Genomic DNA, 12,884 nt, shown 5'->3' with positions numbered 1-12,884 from the left:
GGTTCGAATGTAATTAAACTTAATCTAAAATTTGTCGAATATTAAGTTATACTTAGTCGCGCATCTCCTGTATACATATAGGTATAGTGCATATATATACTAAACACCGTGTATCTCGAGAATGCATAGTTCGAATTCAATTATGCAAATCGAAAAAATTGCGGAATTCTGTCCTGTATTTAGCCCTGAAGTTAAATATACCATACGTCCATCGCTGAGTTCGTAATGAACACAGAAATTGAATAAATGCTGTAATAATGCTCATTTCTTAATTTCGTCTTTAACAAAAAGAATGAGAACAACGATACATGAGTGGTTGGGTCTTCGAATATAGATAGGTATTCAAACTTTCACTTGCTAGATAATTTGTTAAGTCGTTGAAGTCATCTCCATGAAGCTGGCCTTCCCACTTGCTCAAAAATATTTGAAAAAATCACAGATTAAAGAGCTATTTATGAGTTCTGCAGTGCAGCAAACCGCGATTCTTGATCTCGCTTCTGTTACGAGAAAATCAATTTTTAAAAGTGGCGGTGGGGGAGGGGGGGGGGGCAGCTTACCGGAAAGCTAGCTCCCCCGAAGTGAAAAAAAAATATTTACATTGTTTTGACTATGTGAGAATTAGGAGCTAATTAGGAGCTCCTGACATACATTGGAAACAATGTCGTAAAAACAACCGCTATGGATATATCCACGCCCAATAACGAGGTGATAAAAAAAAAAAAATTCTGACTAATTATTTCGTACGGAGTTTTAGAAGAAAATAATATAGCGTAATTTCCTGCAGTGGTTTTACAATTTCGTTATTATCATTTTGAAGGTGATGGAAAATGCAGTTTTTCAGCTCCAGAGAGGAAATTTACGATGTCGTATACATACCGGTACATGGAAAAAAAAAAAAAAATGACATTGTTTTAAAATAGCGCTTATGAAATCAAGATTGTTTTTCTGCTTCGGAAATCATCGCAGATCTAATTTCTTACCACCGATAAATCAAATAATAACTGTAACGAGAATTGTCACTTCACGAACCGCCATTGATACGCAAAATACTGTCGTTAAAGTTGAAACATTTCAACCTCATTTCACTTCGTTTACTCAAAGTAGAAAATCTGAACTAAAAGGAGTTGTGTACGCAGTTGTTGAACGTGGTTGAACTCGAGGTTGATCTCTATTTACCATCGAATTATTCATTATTTCGCATTTTCACACTTGTTTACAAGGTGAGTAAATATTTTAGCAAGGTCTCTTCTGTCAAAACGATCAATGCATTACATTGCCGAAGGTGCTCAAGCCGAAATTATCTCGAAGCAAAAAATTAAACGGGTGAATGAAGGAATCACGGTAACGTACACCCCATGTACGATGCTAATCGTGGGATGTTAGCAAAATTGTGATGCCAAATGACAAAGGTTCTCTCTTTCTCTCTTCGTTCTCAAGGCGTACTTGTTGCACCGAGGATGAATCACATTGATAATTAATATTATCTCTGTGGGATAAATTTTATTTTATATCCTTAATGCGTATAGTTTTTCATTTGGTTAAATACACTCTGGATGATTTGGCATTCTTAATATCATGCTGAAAACTTTAGCTTTGAAGTTTGATGTACTCTGTTACGAACGGCTCCTTTGAAACACGCGACACGCGCTAAAAGTGTGAGGGTCGCTTCCTCCTACACAATTAGATGAGTCAGGGAGTGCATTCACAACGGAAAAGTGGCGCGATGGCTACTCTGCAGAATAACACCCCACCACCGACGGAACCGAGTCGTAATTCGTAACCCATCGACACCTTCAAGTCAGTCTAAATTGAGGGGTGTCTGGAATTCAGCTATTTCAGCCTGGAAATAAGTGAGTGGTGCACCCCATCGATCAAACCAGCCACTGGAAAAGACCTTCCGTCATGTACAAAGGCAATCGTGGACACTCAGGATTCTTAACGGAACACCACATATCCGTATAATCCATCTCATAGACTGGCTCAGAAACATATGCAAGTCCATTTGACAAAATGTCGCAAAGCTTATCCCTTAGCCAAGAAGCAGATGTGCCCCTACAATACAATACACATGGTGAACGAAGAAGAATTCCTGTTTCACTTGGAAATATGCCCGAACAAGGGAATTGTTGACAATTTGTAATGCATCGCCCAAAATGAGGATCATGTAATATGATTGATAATAAAGATAATATGAATGATTCAATAAACAATATTGTTAACTAGAGGCTGGGTGTAGCAATGAATTGTATTAATACCTCAATCAGTAGATTTTCCATTGACGACGTACTAAACTATGCACGTTCTTTATTTTTATCAAGCTGCTGTTTGGATCACACTTAGATTCACATATTAAATTTAGATCTCAAGTATGAGCACCGTGTTAATGTTTAAAACATAAGAATAACAACCCTTTTTGGGCGGAATTATTCAGTATTTCATAACAACTTTTGAGTAATAGAATAGGTATTTCAGTGCTGATCAAGATGAGCATAGATTCGTCTAGCTTTCTCACGTTTCTTCTTATTTGAGTGTTTATTGATCTGTTTCCACGGCTTTGCACCCACTGTCAGATTTGAGGTCGAACCAATCAAAGAATCTGTTTCACTGATGAATAAAGAATTTTTGACAGGTTAATTAGAAATTGTTCTATAGTAAAATTGAATTTTTAAATCAACATATAAGATGTTTTAAAAACATACACTTTGTTTTCATGAAAATCTTACCTCTGCCCAATTCTAACAGGTAAGCCTCCAGTTTTTCCAAGTTTTCCCCTGATATGAGCACCTGGTATTGTTTTCTGGAAAAACGCCTTATCCAAATCATCTGTTGTCACCCTGACACCCTTCACAGCCCTGGCAGCTCTAGGTGGTAGGACTCTGTCGACTATACTGAGTTTCTTTCGCTCAGGAAACTTGTGAAACATGTCCTGCTGAAGGTTTGGTGGTGCTACACAATATAGTAATCTGCCATTCACGTAGTCTTTCAATACATAGCGAGCAGACCTCGGATTGTCGGGTTGCCCATTCTGTGTCATGAACCCTCTGTTATCTGCGGGTTTGTAAAATCATGGAGAAAATACACAGGGTCAAAACCAAATATGAAGACCATTTATCACAAGGGTCACTTTTAGAATGGATGACTCGCAATGCATTTCTTATTTTGAATATCTCAGTAGTACTTAAGCGAATCTGTTTTTGAAGTTTAGTATTTACATGAAATGCAAAATTTTGTGTTAACGAAAATGAAGTAACACGGATTTCCGATTGGTTTTATGTCAGTTTCAAACTTGGCTTCTTTGCCGACTTAATTTTCGTATTGCCTAGAGTCTCTGAACTTACATCCATAGGCGTTTAGCAGTTCCTCAGCAGTGGGTGGCCTAGTAGGATCTTCTCCCTCCAAAGGTGGAGGTAGCATGAAGCCGTACAAGTCTTCAATTATGTGCCTTGGAATTAGGGTACCGAGTAGAGTGACTGCAGGGACATGGTCTCGCATTTGATCGATTGGTAATATACCATTAAGAATCATGTCCGCCTTAGTACAAATAAAGCTCGGCATAACCAGTCCAGGACAGTCGCAAAGGAGGAGATTTTTTTCGAGAAATATCGTCTGGAAATGTTTTGTTTTTCCAGGTGTTGCCGACACGGAAACTTTCTTTTCCATCAATAGTGCATTGATCGTCGAACTCTTACCAACGTTTGGATAACCCACCAAACCAATTGTAGTAATTCCAGGCTGATACGTCGTCCCCTTGTAAATGTTCTTCAAAAGTTCTATTAATTTTTCTCTCGTTAGTAATTCCGAAGAGTTTTCAATTCGCTTATCACTTTCAACAGTAGTATTACAAACGCTGTCATTGTCTTTAGATGCATTTAGATTAGATGTTTCGTGTAAAGGTTCCGCAGGGTTTTCTTTAATATTGTGGTAAGATTGCTGGGGATTCTGTACTGTATCTGTGAAGCCATCTTCAGCGCTTTCATACTCAGTATCCGAAGATGCTTCAGATCCATTCTCAGAATCGAGATTGCTGGTATACTGACTATGATCATCATCATCCTCGCTACTTTCTTCATCCATATCATTTCTGTCATCACTTTCCTTCGAGAGTTCTTCAGGATCTTTCTCATCAGCGGCAAGCGTTGCTGAAAAGAATGCAACCCTCATATTCTTCTCACTAAAATAATCTGCCCATGCCTGTCTTTGATGCTCAGTTAGAAAATCAGCTTTGTTCAGCAGGATCATGTTGAGCTTATTTTTGTTTACTTCCTTAACATATACCTCAAGATCTTCACATCTAAAGAGGAGAGGATTCCTCGCATCTACAATCTGGACAACGACGTCACTCCGCTCGACCACTCGCCAGAGTTGCCTCCAAAATTCTAAATTCTTTTCATAAGGGGTCAGCATGAGACCTTTGTCTTCCTGAAGGAGTGCCAGCTGTCTTCGCCATTCCAAAAACTCTTCTTTCTCCTTTACTTGCAACTCGTAAGCTGTTGTAGTCTGATCCCAAGCCGGTCTCCGAGGTATTTTTAAAAGTTTTTTGTTTTCCTCATGGGACTCTAGGACTTTGGCTTTCTCCTCCTTTGATAACAACCCGATGCCACTTTTTGGATTGACGAACATAACATTCAATTTCTCTGCCTGGAATTCAGTTCCAGCAAGCTCTGCCGTTGAGAGAAACTCTTGGAAGGAACTCTCTTCAGTGACAGATTGGAGATTGAGACGTCCCCAATCATAGCCATCGTTGATCTCTGCTGTATGTAGCTTGAAAGGTAAGTTGTATTTACTTTTGTGATCGACTTTCGAGTGCATTAGGTTTTCTATACTCTTTGAGATTTGGGTAAAATTCTAAGAGTAAAAGGAAAGTTTTTAGAAAATAACTATTCCGCGAAGAAATTCACCTCGTTCTTATTTCAAGCTGAATAAAATAAATAAGTTAAATGGAATTAGGTGATTTGATAATTACAAAAAAAACTGGGTTAAGTTAGGTTAGGTTGACGGCGAAAACGTTTTGACGGGTAACCTCACCATCGACGAATCACCCGCTGTTTTTTTCCCTTTCATGGACCCAAAGCGGTCCTTGATTAGGGCTCGACCCAGGTTACCGCCGGATTTATTCTTCTTGCCCATCTTCGATCTGCTTTTCAACTATCAATAATCCGTGAGAAAAAAACCAACCGCATGACACGATTCGTGCCCGTCTGATCGTGAACTCAAATTTTCCGTCAGTCACGTGGTTGCACCGCGCTCGAGTGTTATTTCTTGTTTACAACAATGCGATTTTTGTTGTTACACACTCTGCCGCCATAACAGGAGAATAAACTTGTTGCCTCATTTATGATTTACGATTTTTCGATCTCATGAGAAACTGAGGCAAAATTCCGTTCCTACACACTCATTCGATCAGCACCAGCACAGAAATTTCTATAACAGTGGCCAGGATACCAGACGAAATAGGTAAACTTCAAGATGTATCTTTAACAACAAGAAGGGTCAATTACATTTTTATTTAATACATGGTTTCTCAACATCTGCCTTTTTTGGGTAACCCTTGGCTCACACGGCTTTACTTTTTGAAATAATGAGATTGCGAATAAAACATATCACTGTTCACTTCCTCCACAGGAGCTGTTTGAAAATAGTCGACGATATCAACTCATGTGATATAATCACTAATTGATATTTCCGCGCAATGTCGAGACGATGTTGATGAGACAATTTAAAGGATCAGCGAAACTGTTTTTGGGTTTATTGATAGTGATATTGATATGTACTCTCTACATAGAATACAAGAGTCGCACAAAGCGGACATCGTTTACCGTGCTAGGCAATCAAGAAAAGGTTAAAGCACAGTACAAATTGATAATTGTCGTTTTCTCTGCACCGAGTAACGTAGAACAGCGAGAAGCTGTAAGAGGAACATGGCTTTCCGAGAATTACGAGGATGTCAAATACCTATTTGTCATTGGAACTCAGAATATGGAGTTTGATCAGCGCAACCGTCTGGCGTCTGAGAATAAGGCTTATCATGATTTACTCCTCTTGCCAAATTTACAGGACTCGTATCAAGCTCTAACAAAAAAACTCCTTCACTCTTTTGCTCATATCTGTAAAGAGTATGATTTCGACTACCTGCTAAAATGTGACGATGACTCGTTTGTCTTGGTGGATAAGATATTGAAGGAGTTTGAGAAACAGCGATATGAAGCATTGGATAAGGAACTATATTGGGGATTCTTTAATGGCAAGGCTCAAGTTAAGAGAAGTGGACCGTGGAAAGAAACTGACTGGATTTTCTGCGATTTTTATTTACCATATGCTCGGGGTGGTGGATACGTTCTGTCACAGAACTTGGTCAAGTTCATTGCTCAGAATTCAAACATTCTAAGGCATGTGAAGACACAATGTTTACTTGTTTATTTTCTTCACTCAGTTTCAAATTAATCATATAGCTAGATTTGTTTTTCAGACTCTTCAACTCTGAAGATGTTTCTGTTGGGCTTTGGCTTGCTCCATTGTCCAACATCGAAAGGAAACACGATGTCCGTTTCGACACAGAGTATCGATCGAGAGGTTGCTCAAACGAGCATATTATTAAACACAAACAAAACGTGGAAGCTATGAATACTATGTATCAGACATATAAAGCGAGTGGTGCCTTGTGCGTGAAGGAAGTTAGATATCGAAACAGTTATAGATATGACTGGGATGCGCCACCCAGTAGGTGCTGCATACGCGAGCTTGGAATTCCGTGAGGATATTGTAAATGTACAGTAAAACTGTATATAACTCTTATTTTGAAAATTCTGCGACTATTCCAACTATGCAATCCAAAAATCTCTGGAACGCTTATGTGATCAGAATTAAATGCCGCACATTTAATGTTCTCATCTTCCTTGCTTAGTGTACCTGTCATTGGACGATAGATACAAAGAAAGTTAATTTTCATGTATTACATTTATTCGTAACTTTACAATATCGTTTTTATCATATTGATTGCATCGGTTGGATCATGTAATACTAGTCCGACACTAATATACACTCATAAAATATCAAAACAATAATTAACTATCTGACATTTTATAATAATAGTCAATAGCCTAGTATCTACGTACTATTTAATAGGGTGTAATAATTTTTAAATGTATGCTCCAAGTACCAAATCACAGTGATTCAAAAACTGGCCGATGGGTTGGTATGAGGGAAAAGGGCATAAAAGTATAAAAAGTTGTATAATTTTCCTAAAACAACAATCATTAATAAATTACTACCATTGGACAGATAAAAAATAAAAATAAAAAAAATTAAAAAGAGTGGCCAATTCTCAAGCCTTGCCGCTGTGATAAGCTACCAGTGCTTCTCACATCGAAGCTGAAATTTTATTTCAGCTTCGAAATATAGGTTCGATGATTTTTCAATATAACTTTGCCGGGTGTCTTCAATCCCCCCTTTTGTTTTATGCTTAATCGGGAATGCCGACAGCCAATAAATAGATTTTAAAATTAGTTTGCAAAAAAAAAGGGGGGAGGGGGGATTTCAGTAAAAGTAAGAAAATTAGATACTTCAGTCCATCATTTTTCACTTTTTCTTTCGATCTTGTGTGCATTTTGGACAGTACCACTTCCCTTTCGGTTTAGTTGTCAAGCCAACACAGGCAAAGTGGAACCATTCGATCGGACACTGAAATAACAGCAGAAGTATACGTTAATATTTAGAAGTTGATTAGTGCAGTAGATGTAATCATAATGGGAACATTACGTGATACAACTGGAAGCTTATTGACTTTTGATAATGATGAAATACAAACTTACATCTGGATTATCACAACCAATCATTTCTCCGTAAGATACTTGATGGCAAAGACAATATGTCGGCTCATTTGGATCCACTGGCATGTCCAGGACATCAGCTGGGTGTCCCAACGCACTGGTGTCTGCCTGAGCACCACTTCCAACTGCCCCAGAAGCAGCAGTTGAAGTAACGGATCCACCTAAGAAATTCATTTATTTAAATTTTGTGTTTCAATGAGAAAAACTTCACAAATCACTAATCTTCAATTACAATAAGGTATTTGAAAAAAAGTATAATCTTGATTTTCATTCAACAGGAAGGATCAAAATCTGAATATCAAAAGATATTTAAACTAGTTGTTACACAATACTACAGGAGTAAACATAGGCATTGATAGAAAAAACATTAGTCACACCTTTTTTCTGCTTTTTGCGCGCAATCTTTGATTCGTCTTCGCTACTAGCTCCAGCACTTCCTTTCTTTCGTTTTTCTTTCTCTTTGAGTTTCTTCCTGCCTTTTTTACTAACAGCACTATCTTCCTGGACTCTATTTGTATTCAATGCCTTGTCTTGAATTTCTGCTTCAAATCTAGCAAGGTCTGAATCGAGTCTTCTAATGTGTTTGTCAACCAGCTCGTAGGTCTGTATAGCCAATTGAACCTTATCGTCCCCATATTCTTTAGCTTTGTTGAAAAGACTTTGGATGTGATTTAACTGTTCTTTTTTCTTATCCGCCGAAAGCGTTTTCACATTTCTCAAATATTCATCAGCCAGCTTGTCTAGATCTTTCATCAGCCCCTGCGCACGTGCATCCAGATCACGCATCAATGTGAAATTTCGTTGTAGTTCAATCGGTAGATTATCTAAACCTGAAAAGTGTTGGAAAATGACTGAATTTCAAACTGGTAAGGTTTTCCCGCAATTTCTAATGAAATGTTAATATTTTACAACATGATAGTTTTCATTTGCAGAGGAATAAAGAAATTTCCCGCTTGAAAAAATTCAATTTTTTCATCAGAAGTTATGGTTATGTGAGATGCAACTATTTAGGAAAACTACGAGTTTTTATTGGTGTAAGCACTTAGAATATACTTCACGTAACTTTCACATAACAAAAAAGATAATAACGTTATATTTTGGCACAGATGTCCTAGCATCTCACATAAATATCTCTTCTGAACATCAATTTGTTTCCTGAAAAATATTAACTTCAACACCGACTCATTGACATCCCATGTTGGTTAGCTTATTGATAGGTTAAGTTCATTGACGGTAGGCTAAAGAATGTAACTGATTAATGAAGTAAACTTCAAGGGACCTCATATTGAGAGGTCTAGTTTGATTCTACCTGACCGTGGTTACAACAAGCGATATTCTTCTTGTTAAACAACCATAAATAAAAGTTTACTTACTGTCCAGGTAATGTTCCAAGTACAATGCGGACGTCATTTCGCAGGGTAGACACCGCGGTAGAAACCCCGGGCTTGCGTTTTTTTTTTTTAATTACTCGAAGTTTGCTTGTGCAGGGTATAGTGGAACCGATTATTATACCACACACTGTTATTATTGACTTCACATCACTAGTAATAAAGTTGAAATCGTTACACCTACTCCATTCTCTCACTTTTGTATATGGGTGGAAATTGAATTCCTTCTAATTGGCACATACGTACACAAAACTGACCAGTGTCACTGTGTGTGCATAATTCAGTCGGCCGATTTTATTCACACTTTATTCGGACAAGCCTGCGGGGGAGTTTACACAACACAGCGGAGGTGGCGACACACTCTGAGTCATTCGCACGTTACGACTAACTATATGGATAACATATGTATGCACAGTGTGCATCGGTTACCGCTGAATTGCTGAATTGTGACGGTGTGGAAGAAAAGTGGGCATCCTTATCATGTAAAATAATTTCAATTAAATCTTATTGATTAAAATTACTTCTCCAAACGGAATACAACTCGAGATCGTCACTTCATCATAGTGAAAATTTGAATGATTTGAACTTGATTTGAACGATCTTAAAACAAACGTCGTGTCGCCGACCTCCGTCTGCAATCCCCCCTACAATCCCCTTCCCAAGCCCTGCGACGGACATACCCGTGTTACGTGTATGCGTGTCGTCGGACGTCGCCCGCCGTCTGCGACGCGCAGTTCTAGTGGGTGATGTGTCAGTGCTGTTAGTAGTCGCAGCAAGCTTGTAAGTGGTAAGGTACGCGATTTGACATTTGCCTTTAACCGAGGAGGGCGGAGCCAAAAACAACAATTTTAGTTCATTTTTCCGCGGATCTACCCTCTGAATCAGGATTTCATTAACGGAGGTAAAAAGCAGAAAATTCTCTCAAATATTGTGTGACACAATTCCGACTGCCCTTATCTTAATTTCACTTCATATCACTTTGTTTTACTTTCACATAGTATCGCGCTGAATGAGTCCAATTTTTTGATATTCTTGTAGGAAAGAAAAATCAAATAATGATCATTGCCACACTGGCAGTGCGACTGACAACAAGATTCTACCGGCGGTGAGAGTTGAAAACTAGGTAACGAAAGGAGGTCAAGTTCTAGTTGGAGCCGAAATTTTCCTAGGCTTACGTCGGTTGTATCTTCTTAGTCTTCTTTCCTGAACTCCCGGCTAGCCGAGTTCACTAGGTAAGCAATTATCTACATCAAATGTTAATGTGTACGATATGTGAAAAACGATAATCTTTTAGAAAAAAACTGCAATGCAAATAGCTTGTTTTTGTTACAGTCGAAAATGGTCAAATTGTACGCTTTAACCATCCTATACAAAGGCCCAACTACAGCAACAACGATCAAATCAGCTTATGAACTTGGATCTTTTTCGTTTTTTCAACGCAGTAGTGCTCAGGAATTTATGGCATTTGTCAGTAAAACGATTACTGAAAGAACTCAAATTGCAGCCAGACAAAGCGTCAAGGAAAAAGGTATTTATTTTCCAGTCTCTGTACTTTATAAAATATCATTTCATCGTGATCTGCAACTATTATGAATGACATTGGTTTCGGTGTAGAAACTACTTTTAAAAACAAACCATTGCTTGCTTAATATTAACAACATTTCTAAAGACCTTGAAACAGCCGTTTCATTTCAGTTAATTTTTGCTCCGTGCGTGCTTATTGTCTGTTTTTTTTCTATATTATCTATTTTCAGGTTGCTACCGATTGTCTCACTAAGTTCACATATTTTCTCTGTTCTTTCAGAGTATATGTGTCACGTTTATGTGAGAGCGGATAATTTAGCTGGCGTTCTAATCTCCGATCATGAGTATCCTAGCAGAGTTTCGCACACGTTGATCACAAAAGTACTAGATGAATTTGCTGCCCAGTACCCACCCAGTACATGTGCCACTTTAAATGAAGCGACAACAATATTTCCACAAGTGAATACGTACTTGGCGAAATATCAAAATCCCCGGGAAGCAGATGCATTTACAAAAATGCAGAATGACCTTGATGAAACCAAGATCATTTTGGTGAGTTTGAAGATTTTCTTAAACTGAGTTTCTTAGTTATCCAGTTTCAGCTCGTCGGTTTGGTCGTTTATGAAATATAATTGGACAAATGAGTTTGAAATTCGTAACATTAGTACTCTTACAAATCATTTATAAAAAATCTCTGTTTTTTAACTTTAGAATGACTTTGAAGAAGACGAATTTGCCAAAAAATAATGTTTTTTATTTTATTATTGTTACTTACTAAATTTCAGAGAATTTTCAAGTCGCATCATTGCATTAATATTAAAAAATACATGTTCCAAACAAAGTAGTGTCATTATCTATTTTTCTTTCCAATCCTAGAGGTTTTTCTTATGTACTGCACTCTCTGTCTAGCAAGCAATGCTTCCAATTCATTTTCTGAGATGTAAACAGTGGCATTCATTTATGTGCTGTTGTTAGTTTTCAGATAGTTATTGTGTATTGAAAGATTATGTAACTGATGCAGATAAGATACTATAAAGAATCACAAGTGTCTATTTCTATGAATACAGTAATTCATTTTTCTTACAGCATAATACAATAGAAGCAGTTTTAGAAAGGGGCGAAAAATTGGACGATTTGGTGTCAAAATCAGAAGGCCTTAGCATGCAGTCAAAAGCATTTTACAAAACAGCACGGAAAACCAATTCCTGTTGCAGCTTGACGGCTTAAACACGGTATACCATGATTCCATTGTGTTCATATTATTGTGTTACAAATGTGAAGATAGGTTTGTCAAGAAAAGAATGTTGAGTAATGTTTGAAATTTGAAAGCTAATTGATAACTTTTGCCTGCCGCAACAGTTTATTGTTCAGATGATTTTGCCTCCTCGGTATAATTAATTACCTGTGAATGTACAATTTTTTAATTTTTGAATGGATTTTACCTCCGATTGCAAAAGGTGGTTTGTCTTACCAATAGATTTCACTTGTATATTTTCTATTGAGCAAGATTGATTTAAATATTGCGCAGCCGAAGGTATGGATGTTTTTAAAGAGGCCTAAGTAAGTAATGTTATCCTTAATATATGTTAATGAACAATATGCTTTAATGCAACATATTATCCATCAATGTTGAAATACGAGTGACTGAATTTTATGTGTCTTGATTGCAAAGGGATAATTTTTCAAGACGTCATCAGATTGTATTCGAGAGTAATCAGTGTTGTCTAGCATCATAAAGAATGTCACAGAGTTCAGTATTCAACTCAAGTTACTTCAGTTTAATCAAAAAGTGGGGTTAATTTTAATTGGATTGTATACATACAGACTTTAATATCCTTTCCTTTTAAGACACATAAACAGAAATTTCACAAAATCTATGTAACCCAATGTCTATTAAACGTCTTCTTTGTCGTTGATATGTTATTCTTATTGCAAATGGAATGTAACTTGTTATTCCGTTATGCAGTTTCGGCATTGGATAAGAGTTCAATTATGGATGAAACAAAAAAATATGTGTACGTATTTATGTATTTAAAAAGTATTTCAATATATCATGTCTAAATTTAAAAAATACCACTCCAATTTTTTCCTCTAAACGTGATGTTTATCTACTCTCAGTGCCAAGGAACGTGAAATGTAAGTAATT

The 12,884-nt window shown here is 37.2% G+C and overlaps 4 protein-coding genes across 5 annotated transcripts; 2 read left to right on the top strand and 2 right to left on the bottom strand.

Moving 5' to 3' along the window:
• Positions 1–1,948: 1,948 nt before the first annotated feature.
• Positions 1,949–5,164, bottom strand: LOC107220328 (large subunit GTPase 1 homolog). The gene is made up of 5 exons (XM_015658881.2): positions 5,026–5,164; positions 3,339–4,761; positions 2,724–3,048; positions 2,256–2,604; positions 1,949–2,052 (listed from the first exon to the last, which is right to left on the bottom strand). Exons 1-4 carry the CDS (start codon positions 5,125–5,127, stop codon positions 2,469–2,471), a joined length of 1,986 nt encoding a protein of 661 aa, XP_015514367.1. The 5' UTR covers positions 5,128–5,164; the 3' UTR covers positions 1,949–2,052; positions 2,256–2,468.
• Positions 5,165–5,312: 148 nt separating this feature from the next.
• On the top strand, positions 5,313–7,499 carry LOC107220329 (beta-1,3-galactosyltransferase 6). Its single transcript, XM_015658882.2, has 3 exons — positions 5,313–5,454; positions 5,623–6,386; positions 6,467–7,499. Exons 2-3 carry the CDS (start codon positions 5,701–5,703, stop codon positions 6,750–6,752), a joined length of 972 nt encoding a protein of 323 aa, XP_015514368.1. The 5' UTR covers positions 5,313–5,454; positions 5,623–5,700; the 3' UTR covers positions 6,753–7,499.
• Positions 7,147–9,582, bottom strand: LOC107220327 (inhibitor of growth protein 5). The gene is made up of 4 exons (XM_015658880.2): positions 9,200–9,582; positions 8,204–8,656; positions 7,809–7,987; positions 7,147–7,677 (listed from the first exon to the last, which is right to left on the bottom strand). Exons 1-4 carry the CDS (start codon positions 9,234–9,236, stop codon positions 7,576–7,578), a joined length of 771 nt encoding a protein of 256 aa, XP_015514366.1. The 5' UTR covers positions 9,237–9,582; the 3' UTR covers positions 7,147–7,575.
• A 97-nt stretch (positions 9,583–9,679) lies between these two features.
• LOC107220343 (synaptobrevin homolog YKT6) lies at positions 9,680–12,759 on the top strand. 2 transcript variants are annotated; one of them, XM_015658906.2, is made up of 5 exons: positions 9,680–10,115; positions 10,253–10,446; positions 10,531–10,742; positions 11,019–11,290; positions 11,825–12,759. In XM_015658906.2, exons 3-5 carry the CDS (start codon positions 10,553–10,555, stop codon positions 11,963–11,965), a joined length of 603 nt encoding a protein of 200 aa, XP_015514392.1. In that variant the 5' UTR covers positions 9,680–10,115; positions 10,253–10,446; positions 10,531–10,552; the 3' UTR covers positions 11,966–12,759. The 2 variants fall into 2 exon arrangements, with proteins under 2 accessions (XP_015514392.1, XP_015514391.1); XM_015658905.2 differs by having other exon boundaries at positions 9,692–10,115; positions 10,547–10,742; positions 11,825–12,756.
• The last annotated feature ends 125 nt before the right edge of the window (positions 12,760–12,884 follow it).

Source organism: Neodiprion lecontei, chromosome 4, assembly GCF_021901455.1.
Source record: "Neodiprion lecontei isolate iyNeoLeco1 chromosome 4, iyNeoLeco1.1, whole genome shotgun sequence".
In the NCBI taxonomy this organism is placed as follows: Eukaryota; Metazoa; Arthropoda; class Insecta; order Hymenoptera; family Diprionidae; genus Neodiprion; species Neodiprion lecontei.
The sequence above is the reverse complement of the archived record's forward strand: the minus strand, read 5'-3'. Positions and strand labels throughout refer to the sequence as shown.